The 19,350-nt window shown below is 40.5% G+C and overlaps 1 protein-coding gene across 3 annotated transcripts in view; it reads left to right on the top strand.

The window, feature by feature from the left end:
- Window positions 1-18,950, top strand: part of REPS2 (RALBP1 associated Eps domain containing 2) — a 221,737-nt gene extending 202,787 nt beyond the window's left edge. For all 3 annotated transcript variants that reach the window (XM_030304954.1, XM_030304955.1, XM_030304956.1), the window contains one exon: window positions 13,419-18,950. In XM_030304954.1, the coding sequence (XP_030160814.1) occupies window positions 13,419-13,487 (69 nt within the window). In that variant the 3' untranslated portion in view covers window positions 13,488-18,950. The remainder of the gene's footprint in view (window positions 1-13,418) is intronic.
- The last annotated feature ends 400 nt before the right edge of the window (window positions 18,951-19,350 follow it).

The following is a 19,350-nucleotide window of genomic DNA, read 5'->3' on the forward strand; positions in this document are numbered from 1 at the left end:
AAGCTGAAGTGAGTCTCTTGTAGATAACATATAGTTGGGTTTGTTTTTTAGCCACTTTATACCTTTTTTTTTTTTTAATTTTTTTTTCAACGTTTATTTATTTTTGGGACAGAGAGAGACAGAGCATGAACGGGGGAGGGGCAGAGAGAGAGGGAGACACAGAATCGGAAACAGGCTCCAGGCTCTGAGCCATCAGCCCAGAGCCTGACGCGGGGCTCGAACCCACGGACCGCGAGATCGTGACCTGGCTGAAGTCGGACCCTTAACTGACTATGCCACCCAGGCGCCCCACACTTTATACCTTTTGATTGGAGGATTTAATTCATTTACATTAAAAGTAATTATTGATAGGTAAGGACTTACTAATGCCATCTTATTTTTTTTCTGGCTGTTTCCTAGTTCCTTTTTCCTCACTTACTGCCTTCTTTTGTGAATTGATGATTTTTCTCCATTGGTATGCTTGGATTGTCTTCTATTTATCTTTGTGAATGTACTATAAGTTTTCGCTTTGCAATGACTGTGAGGCTTATATAAAACGTCTCACAGCTGTAACAGTCTGTTTTATGCTGATAACAACTTAACTTTGCATATAAAGACTCCACCCTTTTACTCTCCCCATTTGCATTTTTGATGTCACAATTTCTTTTTATATTGTGTATCCATTAGGAAATTATTGTAGCTGTAGCATTTTTGTAAAAAAGTTTTTTTATTGCCTTAATTATAGAGATACTCTTCTTGTGGTTCCTGTTAAAAGTTACTATCTCACTTTATTTTCTTAAAGTATTAACTGGATGCTAGTCTCTCTAAAGTTGTGGCTATTAATGTCTTAGGTCCTGATTTTTGGCATTCTAAATCAGAATTTCAGAGCTTTAAGGGAGCCTGGACACCCTCCTTTGACAGATGGGCATAGAAAGGCCCTTGAAATCTGTGTGACTGGCCCCCGGTCACTTAGTTACCACAGGACAGAGCAGAGGAGGAGTAACACCAAGTCTCCAGCACCTTTGGCACTCTGCTTCCCCATAAGATACTGATTTGCTTTTTATTTTTTTTAGTTTTTTATTTTTTTTTTATGTTTATTTATTTTTGAGACAGAGAGAAAGCATGAACGGGGGAGGGTCAGAGAGAGATGGAGACACAGAATCTGAAACAGGCTCCAGGCTCTGAGCTGTCAGCACAGAGCCCGATGTGGGGCTCGAACTCACAGACTGCGAGATCATGACCTGAGCCAAAGTCGGTCGCCCAACTGACTGGGCCACCCAGGCGCCCCGCTTTTTATTTTTTTTGTTGAAGTATAACTGACATACAATGTTATATTAGTTTCAGGTGTATAGCATAGTGATTTTACAATTCTGTATATTACTCAGCACTCACCACCACAAGTGTAGTCACCATCTGGCCCCATACAGTGCTATTGTAGTATTATTGACTGTATTGCCTATGCTGTACTTTTCATCTCCATGACTTATTTATTTTATAACTGGAATTTTGTACCTCTTAACCCATTTCACCTATTTTGCCCATCCTTCTACTCACCTCCTCTCTGGCAACCACCAGTTTATTCTGTGTATTTAAGGATCTGTTTTTTCGTTTGTTCATTTGTTTTATTTTTTAGATTTCACATATAAGTAGTATCATATGGTATTTGTCATTCTCTATCTGACTTATTTCACTTAGCATTATACCCTCTAGGTCCATCCATGTTGCAAATGGCAGGATTTCATTCATTTTTTATGACTGTGTAATATTCCTGTGTGTGTGTGTGTGTGTGTGTGTGTGTGTGTGTGTGTGTGTATCTTACATCTTTATCCATTCATCTGTCAATGGACACTTGAGTTGCTTCTATATCTTGGCTATTGTAAATAATGCTGCAGTAAACTTAGGGGTGCATATATAACTTTTCAAATTAGTGTTTTTTATTTACTTTGGGTAAATATTGAATATTGGAATTACTGGATTGTATGGTAGTTCTATTTCTTATTCATTCATTTTAATTAATTAATTAATTAATGTTTATTTATTTCTGAGATAGAGACAGAGCACAAGTGGGGGAGGGGCAGAGAGAGAAGGAGACACAGAATCCGAAGCAGGCTCCAGACTCCGAGCTGTCAGCACAGAACCTGACGCGGGGCTCGAACTCAAAAACCATGAGGTCGTGACCTGAGCTGAAGTTGGTTGCTCAACCGACTGAGCCACCCAGGCACCCCTAATTCATTCATTTTAAATTCAAGTTAGTTAACATACAGTGTCATATTGGTTTCAGGAGTAGAACCCAGTGCTTCATCACTTACATACAGCCCCCAGTGCTCATCCCAACAAGTGCCCTCCTTAAGGCCCATTACCCATTTAGCTCATCCCTCCACCCATTTCCCCTCTAGCAACCTTCAGTTCTCTATATTTAAGAGTCTCTTATGGTTTGCCTTTCTGTTTTTGTCTTACTTTATTTTTCTTTCCTTCCCCTATATTCATCTATTTTATTTCTTAAATTCCACATAAGAGTAAAATCATGGGGCGCCTGGGTGGCGCAGTCGGTTAAGCGTCCGACTTCAGCCAGGTCACGATCTCGCGGTCCGTGAGTTCGAGCCCCGCGTCGGGCTCTGGGCTGACGGCTCAGATCCTGGAGCCTGTTTCGGATTCTGTGTCTCCCTCTCTCTCTGCCCCTCCCCCGTTCATGCTCTGTCTCTCTCTGTCCCAAAAATAAATAAACGTTGAAAAAAAAAAAAAGAGTAAAATCATAACTGTATTTGTCTCTCTCTGACTTACAATTTTACATTTTTTGAGGAACCTTCATGTTGTTTTGCATAGTGGCTGCACCAGTTTACATTCTCACTAACAGTGCGTGAGTGTTCCTTTTTCTTCACGTCTTCGGCAACACTTGTTTTTTCTTTTTGATTGTAGTCATTCTGACAGGTGTAAGGTGATATCTCATTGTGGTTTTGATTTGCCTTTCTCAGATGATTAGTGGTGTTGAACATCTTTTAATGTGTCTGATGGTCATTTGTATGTCTTTTTTAAAAAAAATGTCTATTTAGGTCCTCTGTCCATTTTTTTAATTGGATTGGATTTTGTTTTGTTTGGCATTGAGTTGTATAAGTTTTTTATATATTTTGAATATTAACCCCTCATCAGATAAATCATTTGCAAATATCCTCTCTTACTCAGTAGGTTGCCTTTTTGTCTTGTTGATGGTTTTCTTTGCTGTGCAAAAGCTTTTTATTTTGATATAGTCCTAATAGTTTATTTTTGCTTTTGTTTCCCTTGTCTGCAGAGATATATCCATAAATGTTGCTAAGGCTAATATCTAAGAGATTACTGCCTATGTTTTCTTTGAGGAATTTTATGGTTTCAGGTCCCACATTGAGATCTTAGTACATTTTTTATTTATTTTTGTGTATAGTGTAAGAAAGTGGTCCAGTTTCATTCTTTGGCATGTAGCTGTCCCGTTTTCCCAGCACCATTTATTGAAGAGACGTTTTCCCATTGGATATTCTTGCCTCCTTTGTCATAAATTAATTGACTGTATAAGTATGCGTTTATTTTGGGGCTCTCTATTCTGGTCATTGATCTAGGTGTCTGCTTTTGTGCCTGTACCATACTGTTTTGATTACTACAGTTTTGTAGTGTATCTTGAAATCTGGGATTGTGATACCCCCGGCTTTGTTCTTCTTTCTCAAGGTTGCTTTTGTTATTCAAGATCTTCTGTGATTCCATATGGATTTTGGATTATTTGTTCTAGTTCTTTGAAAAATGCTGTTGGGGGGGCGCCTGGGTGGCTTAGTGAGTTAAGCATCCAGCTTCAGCTCAGGTCATAATCTCACGGTTTGTGAATTTGAACCCCGCATCAGCCTGTGTACTGACAGCTCAAAGCCTGGAACCTGCTTCATATTCTATGTCTTCCTCTTTCTTTGCCCCTCCCCTGCTCACGCTGTCTCTCTCTCTCAAAAATAAATAAACGTTAAAAAAATTTTTTAATGCTGTTGGTATTTTGATAGATATTGCATTGAATCTGTAGATTGCTTTGGGTAGTTTGGACATTTTAGCAATATTTGTTCACCCAATCCATGAGCATGGAATATCCCTCCATTTATTTTTGTCATCTTCAATTTCTTTCATCAGTGTCTTATAGTTTTCAGAGTATAGGTTTTTCACCTCTTTGGCTAATTTCATTCCTAGGTATTTTATTCTTATGCAAATGTCAGTGGGGTTGTTTTCTTAATTTTTCTTTCTGCTACCTCATTGTTAATATTTAGAAATGCAAGAGATTTCTGTATATCAATTTTGTATTCTGAAACTTTGCTGAATTCATTTATTCTAACATTTTTTTGGTGTTGTCTTTAGGGTCTTCTATGTATAGTATACTTATCTGCAAATAGTGGCGGTTTTGCTTCATTTTTACCACTTTGGATGCCTTTTATTTCTTTTTGTCTGAGTGATTCAGCTAAGACTTCCAGTACTATGTTGAATAAAAGTGGCTAGAGTAGACATCCTTGTCTTGTTCCTGATCTTAGAGGTAATGCTTTCAGTTTGTCACCATTGTGTATGATGTTAGCCGTGGGTTTTTCATATATCGCCTTTATTATTTTGAGGTATGTTTCCTCTAAACCCACTTTGTTGGGAGTTTTTATCATGAATGGATGTTGTCCTTTGTCAAATCTGTTTTTTGCATCTATTGAGAAAATCATATGGTTTTTATCCTTCCTCTTGTTAATGTATGATGTATCACATTGATTTGTAAGTAGCTACAGATATTTTTAATTCTTTTGTCCTTTTACCTTGTAATAGAGTTAAGTGGTTAACCCCTTCATATTACAGCATTAGAATATTCTGAATCTTACCAGTTTTATTCTTATCTTTACCAGTATGTTTAATTTTTTTATGTTTTCACGTTGCTGATTAGCATTCTTTCGTTTCAGCTTGAAGGACTCCTTTCTACCTTTCTTGGCAACACTGGTCTAGTGTTGATGAACACATTCAGCTTTTGTTTTTCTGGGAAAGTGTTGAATTCTTCTTCATTTATGAAGGATTACTTTGCCAAATAGAGTATTCTTGGTTGGCAGTTTTTTTCCTTTCAGCACCTTTTCATCCCACTCTGGCCTGGCCTGTCTGTAAGGTGCTTGCTGAGATAGCCTTTTGTGGGTTCACTTGTAAGTTACAGACTTCTTATTTTTTGCTGCTTTTAAGATGGTCTTTCTTTGATATTTGATAGTTTTATCATAATGAGTCTTGAAGAGGATCTCTTTGAGTCTGGTGATCTATGAGCTTTGTGAACTTGGATCCATATCTCTCCCCAGTATGGGGAAGTTCTCAGCCTTTATTTATTTAAGTAAGCTTTCTGTCCCCATCTCTTTTCAACTTCTGGAAGTCTAGCAAATCATAAGTTATTTCTTTTGATGGTACCCTATAATGTTTGCTTTCTTCACTCTTGTTGATTCTTTTTTTTTTCCTCTTCTGACTGTACAATTTTAAAGTTTCTGTCTTCAGTCTCATAGATTCTTTTTTCTGTTTGATCCATTCTGATGTTTTTACTCTCTATTGCAATTTTCATTTCATTCATTCTTCAGCTCCAGAATTCCTGTTTGGTTCTTTTTTTATGATTTCTCTTTGTTAAACTTCTCCTTTTGTTTGTATAATGTAGTTTTCCTGATTTTGTCTTTTTGTGTTTCCTTGTAGCTCACTGAGTTTTCTTAAAACAGCTATTTTAAATTCTTTATCAGGTAAACCACACATCTCCATGTCTTTGGGATTGGTTACTGGAAATTGCTGCAATATTTTGGTGGTGTCAGGTTTCCTCGATTTTTCATGTTCCTTGAAATTTTGCATTGCTGTATTCATATTTGAAGTAGCAGTCCCTTCTTCCAGTCTTTATGAACTGCCTTCAGGAAAGAAATATGTTTCATCAGTCCTGCTAGGGATTCTGAGGCTTTCTTAGACCTTTATGGATGTATCTGCCTGACATTTCTTGCTCCCTCTTGTGGCAGAATTATTAAGCTTGTATGCCGTCTCCTGATCCTACAAAACACCAGGTCAAGTGCTAGCAGCCTCTCTTTTGTTTTCTCAAAGGTGGCGCTAAAGCTCAATTTTGTGGTCTCTCCCTGACCCACAGATTTGGGCCAGCACAGCCTTTCTGTATGTGCTCGCTAGCCACCTGCCAGAGTTTGCTGCCTAGGGAGTGTGAACAGGGGTCTGGCTATAGGATAGGGGTATGTGTGTCAGTAAGGCTAGAGCTGTGCTGGGAAGTACCATATGGGCAGTTGGAGGATCCCCAGAGACTCATGGGTGGGCTTCTTGATGGAGTCCCACAACACATTTTGTAGGATCCGTGTTTCCTTTAGTGCCTTTTGAGGGTCCTATCTGCCATTCTCCCAGCTACTTTCCATCTCCCAGTCATGTTGTTCACAATTCAGTACTCTGAATGGGGCAAGAGAGAATTGAGCCTCTTTGGCAGTGTTCCACATAGCTGGGGAAACTGGGTGTGTACTCACACACCTGTTTCCCCCAAGGGAGAAATCATGGGCTGAAAAGATCTCTCTTGGCCCCAAACTGTGCTGCCTTATGGAGGAGGGTGATGTGAGTAAAATCTAACAGTTCCTTCTTTCCAGTGCATCCAGACTCTTTTTTTCCTCCAGCATTGTTCTAGAACTTACCTGCTGGAAAATTAGACTTCTACAAAGGCTCTGTCGTCTGTGGGTGATGGTCTAAAACAGTTTTCCAGAGACTCCCAGACTGTGGCTAAGAGGGGTTAGAGCTGGCTCATGGGCCAGCTCAGGGTCCAGAGCTGGGACCAAGCAGACAAACATGTGTGCCTATTACCCAATGCGTGGCTGGGTGAGACTCCTCCTGGATCTCTTAGTGTACGGTGCTGGGTCCCACAGTTCCCACAAAGACACTTTGCCATGAATGAGTGCCAAATTGTTGTTGCAAGGGGGACATGTCTTTACAGCCATGATGCTGATGTCACTCCTGGTAGTTTTGGCATTTTTTGATAAACTTTCATAGTGTTTTCCCTAGCGGTTGCACCAATGTCTATTATATACCTTGAATTACGTTTTGTGTATAGTTTGAGATTAGGGTCAAGGCTTATTTTTCCCCATGTCAGTATCTAATCTAGCACCATTTGTTGAAAAGCTTTTCTTTTCCTCCGTGGATTATTTTGGTTCCCTTGTTAAAAGTCTAATGACCATATAAATATAGATTTATTTCTAGGTTCTTATTCTGTTGCATTAATCTATTTGTTGATTCTTATACTAGTACCACACAATCTTGATCACTGTTGCTTTAGAGTAAGAAAATCAGGTAGCATGTATTTTTTTAGCCTGTTCTTCTTTTTCAAGATTCCTGTGGATATTCTGGACCCTTTGTTTCATATAAGTTTTAGAATCAGCGTGTCATTTGCTACAAAATAGCCTGCTAGGATTATGATTAGACTTGTTTGAATATATAGATCAGTTTAAGGAGGATCAAAATCCAGTGTTGAGTCTGCCAATCTGCTGGTAGAGTACATCTTTCTAATTATTTACGTCTTGTAAACTTTTCTTAGCAGTTCTGAGTGTACAGGTATTATATGTGTTTTGTGAAATTTATTCCCAATATTTTGTGACACTATTGCAAACTGAATTGGTTTTTAAATTTTCATTGTCTCATTGAATTTCTTAACGTTACAGAATGCGAGGTCAGCATACACAAACCAATCATATTCTTATACATAAGCAATAAATAATTGGCAACAGAAATGTGAAAAACCCTACCATTCACAATATCTTGCCCCCCCCTCTAAAGGAAATACTTAGGTACAAATTCATCAAAAACACATAGGATCTGAATACTGAAAACTATAAAGTGCCAAGACCTAAATAAATGGAGAGACACATTTGCTTTTTGTGGATTGGAAGACTTAACAGAGTAGTGCTGTCATTTTTCTCCTAACTGATCTATAGATTCACTACAATGCCAATCAAAATGTCAGCAGGACTTTTTGTAGGTGTAGATCAGCTAATCCTATACTTTGTATGTAAGGAGCAAGAAACTGGAATAGCTGAAACAAATTTGGAAAAGAAGAGCAAAGTTGGACGAATCACTTGTTAATGTTTTTGTATTTTTGGGAGAGAGAGAGAGAGGGAGACAGAGGATCTGAAGCGGGCTCTCTGCTGTCAATGCAGAGCCCAACATAGAGCTCGATCCCACAAACCATGAGATCATGACCTGAGCTGAAGTTGGATGTTTAACTGACTGAGCCACACATATGCCCCAGGAATCACTTTAGTATCAGGCTTTGGTAATCAAGACAGTATGGCCTTGGTGGAGGGATTGATGCATAGATCAGTGGAGCAGGTTAGAGGGTCATAAAGTAGACTACATGAATATAGCCATTCAATCTTTGACAAAGGTGCAAAATCAATTCATTAAGAAAGGGGATAGTCTTTTCAACAATTGTCTTCTAACAATGGGTCCTTTCCCTTTGGGGAAAAAAACAAACCTTGATCGAAACTTCAGTTTTTCTACAAAGATGAACATGGAGTGGGTTATGGATAGAAACATAAAACATAAAGACATAAAATTTTTTGGAAAAAAACATAGAGAAAAATCTTCATGACTTGGTATTAGAAATGATGCCAAAAACATAATCTAGAACAGAAAAATATTAATAAATTGTACTTCATCAAAATTAAAAACTTGTGCTCTGCCTTAAAGACTGTCAGGAGAGTTAAGAGACAAGCTACAGACTGGGATAAAATATTTGCAACCCACATGCTTGACAAAGGAGTTGATAGTATCCAGATTATCTAAAGAACTCCAAACTCAATAACAGCTCTCAAAACTACAAAAACTCAACTTAAAAATGGGCAAAGGACTTGAACAGACACTTCACCAAAGAGGATATAAGGATAGCAGATAAACATATGAGAAGATACTCAGTGTCATTAGCTGTAGGGAAACGCTAATTGAAACCATGATCACATACCACTACACACATATTAGAATCGCTAAAACAGAAAATCATGACAATACCAAGTGCTGGCAACTGGGACTCTCATGCACTGGTGGGAATGCAAAATGGTACCCTACTCTGAAAAATCATTTGGCAGTTTCTTTTTCTTTTTTTTTTATGTTTTTTTTATTTTTGAGAGAGAGTGAGCGAACAAGTGGGGGAGGGGCAGAGAGAGAGGGAGACACAGAATTCAAAGCAAGCTCCAGACTCTGAGCTGTCAGTGCAGAGCCTGATATAGGGCTCGAGCTCACGAACCACGAACCGCGAGATCATGACCCAAGCCAAGTTAGATGCTTAACCGACTGAGCCACCCAGGCACCCTTGGAGGTTTCTTATGAAGTTATATATACACCGACCATGTGACCCAACAGTTCTACTCTTGGGTATCCACCTTAATGAACTGAAAACTTGTGTTCACTCAAAAATCTGTACACGAATGTTCGTAACAGTTTTATGTGATGGCCCAAACCTGGAAACAGCCCAGATGTGCTTCAAAGGATGAATGCATCAAGTGTGGTACATTCATACAACGAAGTAGTACTCAGCATTAAAAAGTAGTGACACACACCACAAGTTGGGTGAAGCTCAGACATTATGCTGAGACAAGCCAGTGTCAAGGTTATACACTGCTTGGTCCCTTGTATTTGACATTCTTGAAAAGACAAAACCATAGGTGCTGGGAAACAGACTGGTAGTTGCCAGGGGTTGTGCATGAAGGTGAGGGTTTATAGATAAGGGAGTAGTACCAGGGAGCTTTCTGGTTGGAACTGTAACGTACCCTGTTAGTGGTGGTAGTTACACTAATACATACATGTGTTGAAATTTATAGAACTGTACACTAAAAAAGTCACTTTTACCATGTAATAAAAAATAATTTTTTAAAATGTCAGACTTCACTCTGTTTTATGAATCTTTGTATGTGACCTTGTTTTTGTTTTGTGTTTTATTTGCTGTTTTTCTCTCCTCTTACTTTGCTTTGAAAGTGTAGATGATTTTTGTCTACTTGTTCTCTGTACTCGGTAAGCCCTTTTGATTTGGAAACCCATATTCTTCAGTTCTGGGAGTTTTCTTGGTTTTTGTTATTGTTGCACATTTCCTCCATGTGTTTTCATCCCACTCCCCTGTCCGTTTTCTCTCTTCTCGCTTGCTGGTATTTTTCAGACATTGGAACTCTTAGCTTGGTCCTCTAATTTTCTCATACTTTCTCATCTGCTTTCTTTCTGTTCTTCTTTATTTTTGTCTCTTTGTCCATTTCTGGAAACTTACTTAATTTTAAATATTCAGTCTGTTGTTCAATAACAAGAGTTCAGTTTTTGTACTCTGATTGTCTCTTTAAAGGTATCCTATTCTTGGGGCACCTGGGTGGCTCACTTGGTTAAGCGTCCGACTTTACTCTGGTTATGATCTCACAGTTCGTGGGGTTCGTGGGTTCAAGCCCTGCACCGGGCTCTGTGCCAACAGCTCAGAGCCTGGAGCCTGCTTTGGATTCTGTGTCTCCCTCTCTCTCTGCCCCTCCTCTGCTTTCACTCTGTCTCTCAAAAATAAATGTTAAAAAAAATAAAGGTATCCTATTTTCATTTCATTATTGTAATATCTTCTATTAATGGTAGTAGTTTTCTTCTTCCTGAATACTTGCTTTTCTGTTTTATTAGCTATTTCTCATTAGATGCTTTCCTTCAGTATCTGATGGTCCTTTGCTTATATTTAGGAGGAGGATGAAAATGCTCACTGGAAACACATAGCATGTTGTGAGGCTTGTCAACTTTGAGCTTCAGTCTTCAGTCTGGTTGGGCTGCATAGTTGGGGAGCCTCCTAAGGCAGTATCATTGGCTCTTTCTGTTTAATCTGATTGGAGTTTCCAGAGAAGAGACTTTTTTTGGTCTCCTACATGGAGGGAAAGACTTGGTTCATTGGAGAGAGAGGGCTCTGGGTCTCTGTATCCTGGATATTCATTCATTTATTCTCCCTAGTTCCAGTCCAGTATCTTGTCCTCAACTGGGTCTTTGTACTGCTAGTCAAGAGGCCTTATGTTGTCCCTTTTCAAGAAATAAATCTTAAGGTTGTGGCCTGGTAGCTGGAACGCTGTAGGGAGCTAACTGTTTGCGAAGCAGACTTGGAACCAGCACTTACGTAGGCGGTCCTCCTCCTCCCTTCACTTGCACCTACGCAGGAATCTGGTGCTGCCAGTTTGAGTCTTTCAGGGATTCTTCTTTGTAAAATCAGGTTGCTTCTTGTTTTGTGCCTATGCTTAGCTTGCATTTCAGTTTTCTGTACTTGATTTGTAGGAGTGGAAACGTACCAGCCCTAGTGAACAGAAATCTGAAGAACCATCAAAATGGAGCTTTAGTCCCAGCCTCTCAGTCCATTCTGGACTGACTCAGTTTACAGATGCAGAATCCCTTGAACAGAGGGGTGTTTGGGTCACCTTATGGAAGGACCCCACCATGCAGCCGTGGAATGCCCACATTTATTTTTCTTGGATTTGCTAAGTCATCTGTTGGCCTTCCAGCTTACAAATATTATTTGTATCACTTGTTCTTGTGCGTCTGTGACTTCAAAAACTTCTTTTTATTGTCTTGGTGGGGTTCCAGTAGGGAATGAGTGTGGTATGTGTGTTCAGTTGCATCTTTACCTTCAACCTGTCTGTATTCTTTTGCTAGATGGTATTATACAGTCTCAAGGCTTTGAAGATCATCCATAGGCTGGTGATCCTAAATTTATGTCTCCAGCTCTCCTTCTCTTACCTCTGGTCCCTGGACGTACTATTACAACTGCTTACTCACCATTCTCTCTTAATACATCCAGTACACATGTCAGACGCTTCCTTCCCAACCTTCCCTTTGAAATGCTGATTTCTCATCTAATCTTGTTCTCAATTAATACCACTACTAGCTACCCACTTGCTCAATCCCAAATCCCCTTCCTTCTTTCCTACATTATCAGCAAGTCCTATCAGTTCTAAATTCAAAATGTATCCAGAATTCATCCAGTTTTCCCCATCTTTATGGCTGCTACCCTGATCAAAGCCATTTCATTTCTCACCTCGGTCCATGCAGTAACCTTGCAACTACTCCCTGCCTGTGCTTTTGCCCTGCTGTCCAATCCACTATCTACACAGTAGCCGGAGTGAATATTTTGAATTCTAAGTTAAGCCACATGCATTCCCTGGTTCAAAACCCACAGTGCTATCCCCCTGTACTGTGAATGATGTCCACGCTCTTTACTCTGTCCACAAGGTCTCTGCCTAACTCTCAGACTACAGCTCCTGCCAGTGCCTTCCTTGCTCCCTCTCCTCTGGTCACACAGGCCCTTCTGTTACCAAACACAGCAAGCTTGTCCCGCCCCACTTTGGGGCCTTTATAGTTGCCATTTTGTCTCCCTAAGGATCCTTCCCCCATGTCTTCATATGGCTCACCCCTCAGTTCATTCAAGTCTCTGGTCAGATAGCGTCACCTCTGTGAAGCCTTTCCTGACCACCCACTCCACCTTTCTTCCAGATTCCTCTATTACGTCATCTTATTTCTTTCCTTTTGAAGGCATCTTGTTCTTTATTGTCTTTCTCTAGCCATTTGAGTGCAAGCCCTGTGAGGGCATTGGTCTGATCTGTCTTGTTCTTTGCTGGTACTATCATACCTAGAGCAGAATCTGGCCCATAGTAGATAGATACTCAAAGAACTGTCGGATGGCTGGGTAGGAGGGGAGGGTGAACAAACGCTTGTTGAGTTCTGTTTGGACTGTTAATATGTTGGTTCTTCTGGGGCATCTCAGAATTGAGCCTTTATACAGAGGTCTTTACCATCTCGACTGATTGTACTTAAGAATGCCTTTACGTGTCCCCCTCTCTTCCTGCCAATAAATCTGTTTTAGGGCTGAAAGTTTGAATTCCCCCTTTCTTTCTCCCTGCCATTAGCCATGCAGTCACACCTTAAGTTGTATTTTGTGCAGGATCCAAGATGAGATTTTGGCAGATAGTCAGTGCATTTGCTCATCCGTCAGACCTGTGGAGTGTGGTGCTGGATTAGGAACGAGAGATTGAAGCTAGAAATTGAGTCCTGCTGGCTTCCCTCTCAGTAGTAGCAGTCTGCTTTTGCTTTTCTGCTCTCTCCCAGTCTGTCTGTTGATTTTTAACATCATCTTCTGCCAGTCACTAATCCTATTAAAACTGCTGGTGAGATTAAGGCGGGGGTGGTGTCAGTCAATTTCACTTCCTCATCTTCAGAAGGGAGTTGAGAGATGACAAATTGTGAAGCCGCCTTGGTCTGATCACCAGCTTTAAATATGATGCCTTACAGTCTGCTTGTCCTTGAGTCATGTGGGACTTCAGTGTTTTGGGGTCCACTTATGAGTTTCTGTTTAATATCTGATGAAGTAGGGATGAACCCAGGAAATGACCCCTTTGCTTTTTGTTTTCTTCTCTCTGTTTTGTACAAATCAGGAGGTTCATCAAGAACGGATTGCATTGGAAAACCAATTGGAACAACTTCGTCCAGTCACTGTGTTGTAATCCCCAAGATTCAAGTAACAGTAGGCGACTTTTTCTGCCAAGATCTTTCCTTTGAATGTTTCAACCCAACTACTTGTCATAGATGTCCAAGACTGTGTGAAAAGCTGTGAGCGGCAGAATATAATCCATGTTTCCTTTTCTCTTGTAGTTCACTTGTACCTTTTACTCTGGTGGAAAAAATACAACCAGTTATCACACTTGAAATTGTAATTATCAGTGGAATTTATCTCACATTCTTAAATACTTCCTCAAGTTGTTAGATGTTTCTCCTTACCAAAAACCAATCTTCTAGCAAATGAAAACAAGTTAGAGCATTATTTATTTAAAGAATTTATGATTTGTATAAAACCTCATAACCTAGTACCTTCAGGATGCTTGTTTTATTTTTGTATGTATATCAAATACAGTAGGTTGGTTTCCTGAATAATTGGGATTCCAACTGGATAGTCTTTGGCATGATGATAATAAAAACAAAAACTAAAACAAGAGCATCAGATTTAGACTGGCGCTGTGCCCTCTGCCACCATATGCCAAAACTGCTTCTTAGTGCCATTTTGACATTATATCTAGCTATAAATAATACATAACTATTGTTTTCCGTTGGATGGCAGAGATTTATTGGGTCTTTGCACCTCTGTAAAGTGGAAGTTTTGTCAGTGATCTATTTAACTTGGCCCAGCCAGGCCATCAGCTCACAGAACTCGGTCCTTTCATGTAAATTTTTGTGCAAGAGCAATCTGCTTTTTTAACTGCCTCACCCGCTTAAATTGAACAAATAGTTGCCAGATCTCTACTTTTATCCTGCATGGGATAACATACCTGTAAATGCATGTATTTGGAAACCGCCCGTCAGATGCAAAAGGCTGAAGAGATTGTTTGGACTGATAAATATTTGTTGCTTGAACCCAGGTATTCAACCTGGGGAATAAGGGGAACTGGTTGTTACCAGCACTCCAACAACTCTGGGAGTTATTTCTGTCCCTGTTATTTTAACCTGAATTGTGATTGTATTGAGTACAAAGAAATAATGAAAGAAACCCCATCTTCACTCTGGGGGTACAACTGTTCGTTCTGTGTGAAGTGCACCCTGGGGAAGTGATTGGTTTATGTACAGCCCAGCGGAGCCCAGCTGACTCCAGCGTGTGTGATGTAAAACCATGAGCTCAAATTGCAGAAGCCAGCATGCTGTAGAAACTTTGATCACCTGCTCCCCCTGAAAGCTCAAGTTCAAAGTGGGAATCGGTCGACCCTCACAGGGGTCAGGGCATGCCTGCTTTAACATCACTTTGAGAGACTGATTATAAGAAATACCGTCTCTTGTGCATTTTACTAATTTACCCATTCTTAGAGTAGACGGGTGGGGTGTGCCTACGGTCCTTTCTGAAGTGCTTTAGGATGGGTTTGCCGTATGTGGGATCAAGCCTCCGGTTTCAGTAGGTTGACGGCTCTTAGAATAAGTGGGTGTTTATTTAATGCTTCCTTATTTTACTTGCCAGCTTTATCAATAGCTTAATAACAGAAGAGAAAGGCTCAAACAGATGATGTTTTCCCGAAGAAAAATAATTTGGTGGTTCTATTCTGTGTGTATTAAAGGATGATTTGGAATTGATTTGATTTTGAAAATCAAAAAACTTGAACTGTTTCTCTGTTCTCCCTTTCCTTCCCTTTTGGTTGCCTTTTCTGCCCCTCGGGGAGGGGTTTGGAGTCATTTAAAACCCTTCCTAAGATTATAAATGGGCGGTGCAAATTTTTTAGATAACCTCCTTTCCCATGTTCTGAGACCTGGGGGCTGTAAGGAATTTTATCAAGTGTCCTCGTTGCACACATTTGACAGCATGATTACCGTTTGTTATGTTCCATCCAGGAAAGACTGACACTGGCACTTCATCTCATAATCTTCCAGGACATACACACTCACTCGAGATAGCGCCGCATAGCCATTGAGCAGGCACACAAATGAAAGAATGTTAGTCACTATTCTACATTTAAGAAATATTGAGATGTTTTTCCCCAATCAGTCCATGCCGCAGTGAGACAAATTAGGATGTTCGGGTTTTGTTTACTTGGCTTGGTTTTCATTAAAGGAACAAACTCGCGTTGGACAGTTAAAGCCCCATGAGTCACATAGCGTCACCCGTATTTTAAGATGAGCGCCGCATTAAAGCCCACATCAGTAATGTCTATGCCGATCTTTCTTGACTGCATTTAACAGTGACCACAGTTTATTAGTTGCTCAGAAGTGGATTTTAAAAGAGAAAACAAGTACGCACTATTATGATTACCCGACTAGTGCTCATCTTCTGTTCCTCTGTTTTCTTACGATATGCACTTTTAATGTAGGACTATAACTCCTGTTAATGTTCCTGTGAGCCTTTAATGTGACTTGTAGGAAGGCTGAGTTGGTGAAGTCACCGTTAGCCCTCTTCTATAAAACCACTCCCAAATTAGACCTACTCATTGGGCAGAATTCAATGGACAGAAGGTCGGTGTTGCCCCCCGTCCATGCAGGTTTAATAAGCTGCTTGTTGAGTGGTCCTCCTCCATAGGGTCCTGGTGCCCCAAAGCGGGAAGCGCAGCAGGAATTGACAGCAGGCTTCCAGGTACCCTCATGTGCCTTGTATGTGGCCTACTGCTTTTGCCCCCTCCCTGTCCATTAGATATGAAGCCAAAGCAGAAGGTGGATATCTGGAATGGAAGTGCATGTTGTGATCAAGGCAGATACTTGGATTCGCTTTAGTTGGACGGATCTAACCGCTTTATAAATATTAGAGAGGTGCTTCGGGCCTGATCGGGAGAGGAGACATCTTGGCTGGAAGCCCATTTTACTCTCATTGGAGAATGGGATGTCCGAGCGGAGAGGACTTGGACCCGTCTCCTGCAGTTTGCTCTTGGGGAAGCCACACTTTCTAGCCCGAGAATCCATAGAAGGAGGTAACTAGTGGCAGAGCTGGGATGCCAGCTGATCTTAGGGATTCTAAGTCAAGTCCTCCAGCCCCTAGCAATACTAAAAATAGATTAGAAGGGTTTCTTCTATTTACCATGTTGAATTTTATTTACTTAGTAAGTTTTAAAGTATGAAAACACGTTTCAGTGAGTTTTAGATCTAGATATTCCTCTTAGATTGAAGCAAAAAATAAAATTTGAAGGGAAAGAGTATGATTGAACTATTTGTTCTTCTGAACACCTCACCTTTCATGATGCAATAAATTACTCTGAGTTTCTTGGCAGAACTTTTGACAGCTGTTGCTTTGAATGGATTCCATTCCTGTATTCCTTATGGGAGTTTGTTTTTAAAATAGACTACTGCGATTGAAATGAATTCAATATGTAGTAAGTTACAGTTTTCTTCGCTGTATCTTCAGTTATGTGGGTTGCAAATGTTCGATTTCAGCATATTTTAGGGGGAGTAGTAAAACACACGAATTGTCCTCTGATTTCCTACCAATGTCTGAACTATCATAAAGCACTCTTCATATGTGACTTGATTCTATAGTCTGTTTATAAATGATAATTTGTTTCTTAAACGATCTCACAACCATGGTAATAAGAGATGTGCACTCAGAAGATCAATAAGAAAATAACCTGGAACGGATGTTTTTCTTGCAATTAAGACAGGCATTTACAAAAGTCTTCTCCTAAGCAGTAGTTGGAAAGGTCTCAGTTACAGTATAACACCTAACAGCTAAAAACATTTGTTCAAAACAAACTTCAGTCACACCTCCTGACTAGACATCACCAAAGGAATGTGATTTTAAAAGTATGAAAAAAAAGAATTTCAAATATCAGAGCGACCAGATCTTCCCATATTATTGACAAGTAGGGCTTAGTAGGTTGTGGTTTGAACATTATGAATGTGAACAGAATGTAGTATCAGTTGAAAGGTCTTTTTCTCCTCTCGTTAAGTAGAGCAGAGGTGACTTTGGTTTCCCTTTCCAACCGGCTTACTCCCTTTTAAGTGTACTCTTTTAAAACTCCGCTTTCCAAGGATCTTTTGAATTTACACGTTAGCTATGGGTGTTTTATTATGTTCTTTTTTTGCATCATGACTTGATGTGGTTCAAGTTCCCTAGTAAGGGGTGGGGATTTGGGTTTTTGGAATTCCGAGGTGGCATCTTGTCTTTAGGCACAGGCTAAGGGCTACTGCTCGCCAGTCCCAGCGGCTCGGCCATGGGCGGCAGTGTGCATGTGAGTCTTGCTCTATGAGCCACCCTGCTTTGCTTGTTTGCAATGAGAAATGCATCTAGTTTTGCGACCCCTCCAAGAGCAAAAGAACAGACATGGGGGACCGGACTTCAAAAGCCGCGCATAGTCAGTCCGGGGGCTGCTGCCCTCCTCCAAGATCGGCCTTCAGAGGTTGCCTTACAAGTGCTCCCTGGAACAGCCAGTGTGTTACTGCGAGCAAGACATCCCAGGCACATGGCTCCTGTTAGGCTTATATAGTTATTTTCTGCCTTTGCCGACATACATGATGACGAAAGAAACTTTTCTAAAAGGCATCGCGGGGTTTCGGTTGAGAGGACTTGTTCTACTTACAGAAACCTTGCTCTGTTCTTAATAATGGGAAAGTGTTTTTGTGTTTTGTGAGTTTTCCTGTCTTGCTCTAAGCTAAGTTCACGGCTGTGGGAAGCTGGAGAAAATGGGCTCATGACTCTGGAGACCAGAGGACGGGGACTTTTAAGAGGGCTTGAATTGGAATTCGAGGGCAAGTTCGACACTAGGGAAATTCAGGGGCCAGTTCCGGCCTACTCCAGTACTCCGTTGCCTGACAGGACTGGACCCTAAAGGGCCTTCCCGGAGCTCTGGAGCTCTGCCCTCGGAATGGTGCAGCTGATGCAAGAGCCCCATCGCATGGCGATTGGATCAGCCGAGTTGTGTTGTTTTCATTTTGTTTTAAGGCAGCTTGTGTGAGGGCTTCAACTGTACCCATCTTGGGAACTGGGCGTTCCCTTTTCTTCGGCATTCTGCCATTCTGTTTGTCTTCAGCACAGATATGTTCCAGAAAGCCAGAGACAGGAAGAGCCGTGTTAGTCTTCACGACAGTGGGCCGGGAGAGAGAATGAGCTGATGGTCTATTTTAACCTCGAGAGTAAGAGTGTGTATTTTGTCACTGCAGGTACATTGAACAGTAAAATGAGTAACAGCAGAGTATATATATATTTGATGCCTTCTGTCTCCTCATGATAATGTGCTAACAAGTTGTGTTAGCAATTTACTTAGCCAGAGTTTTGTTCATTTGCTAGGCCTTGGGAACATAAAGTATATTGGTCTTAAGCATAAATAAATATAGGGTAACCTATATTTGGATTGTGACTTGTAGACTCAAACTAACCTTACTGCCTCTTTTTCACACTTGTTGGAAAGTCTGTGAAGAACATAGTAGGTTAAAAATCTCCAACTTTGGAAAATGTACATGATGTGAAACTGGGGTGCTATGTTAAAAATAAATGTACGATAACTGTTTTTATGGAGTCTTGGTGTCGATGTATTGTGGCCTGCATTTGGTTTTGTGCATTTAATGGAAGTGCTGTGGGAAAAGAGTTGGAGGTCTTCCCAATCAAGTCTGAGATTTGATTATTTTTACCTCCTGGTGATCTGAGCTAGGTCCTTAAATATCTGGACACGGTGAACACTGGGTGATCATGGGCTATCTTGCCTAACTCACAGTGCATTTTAAAGATCTCCTGCATTGAAAACTTGGCTTAATGTGGGGTCCAGGTTATTTGCTTCATCCTGTCAGTATTCTTTTTGTTCGAAAATGTTCCCAGCATCCTATCCTTAGCTAGAGTAGGGGTGAAGTGGGGGAGAGGTCAAGGAGAGTGGGCTTGAAAGCCCGACCCAGTAATCTGGCATCCCAGTTGCAGTT

Source organism: Lynx canadensis, chromosome X, assembly GCF_007474595.2.
Source record: "Lynx canadensis isolate LIC74 chromosome X, mLynCan4.pri.v2, whole genome shotgun sequence".
NCBI classification, from domain to species: Eukaryota; Metazoa; Chordata; class Mammalia; order Carnivora; family Felidae; genus Lynx; species Lynx canadensis.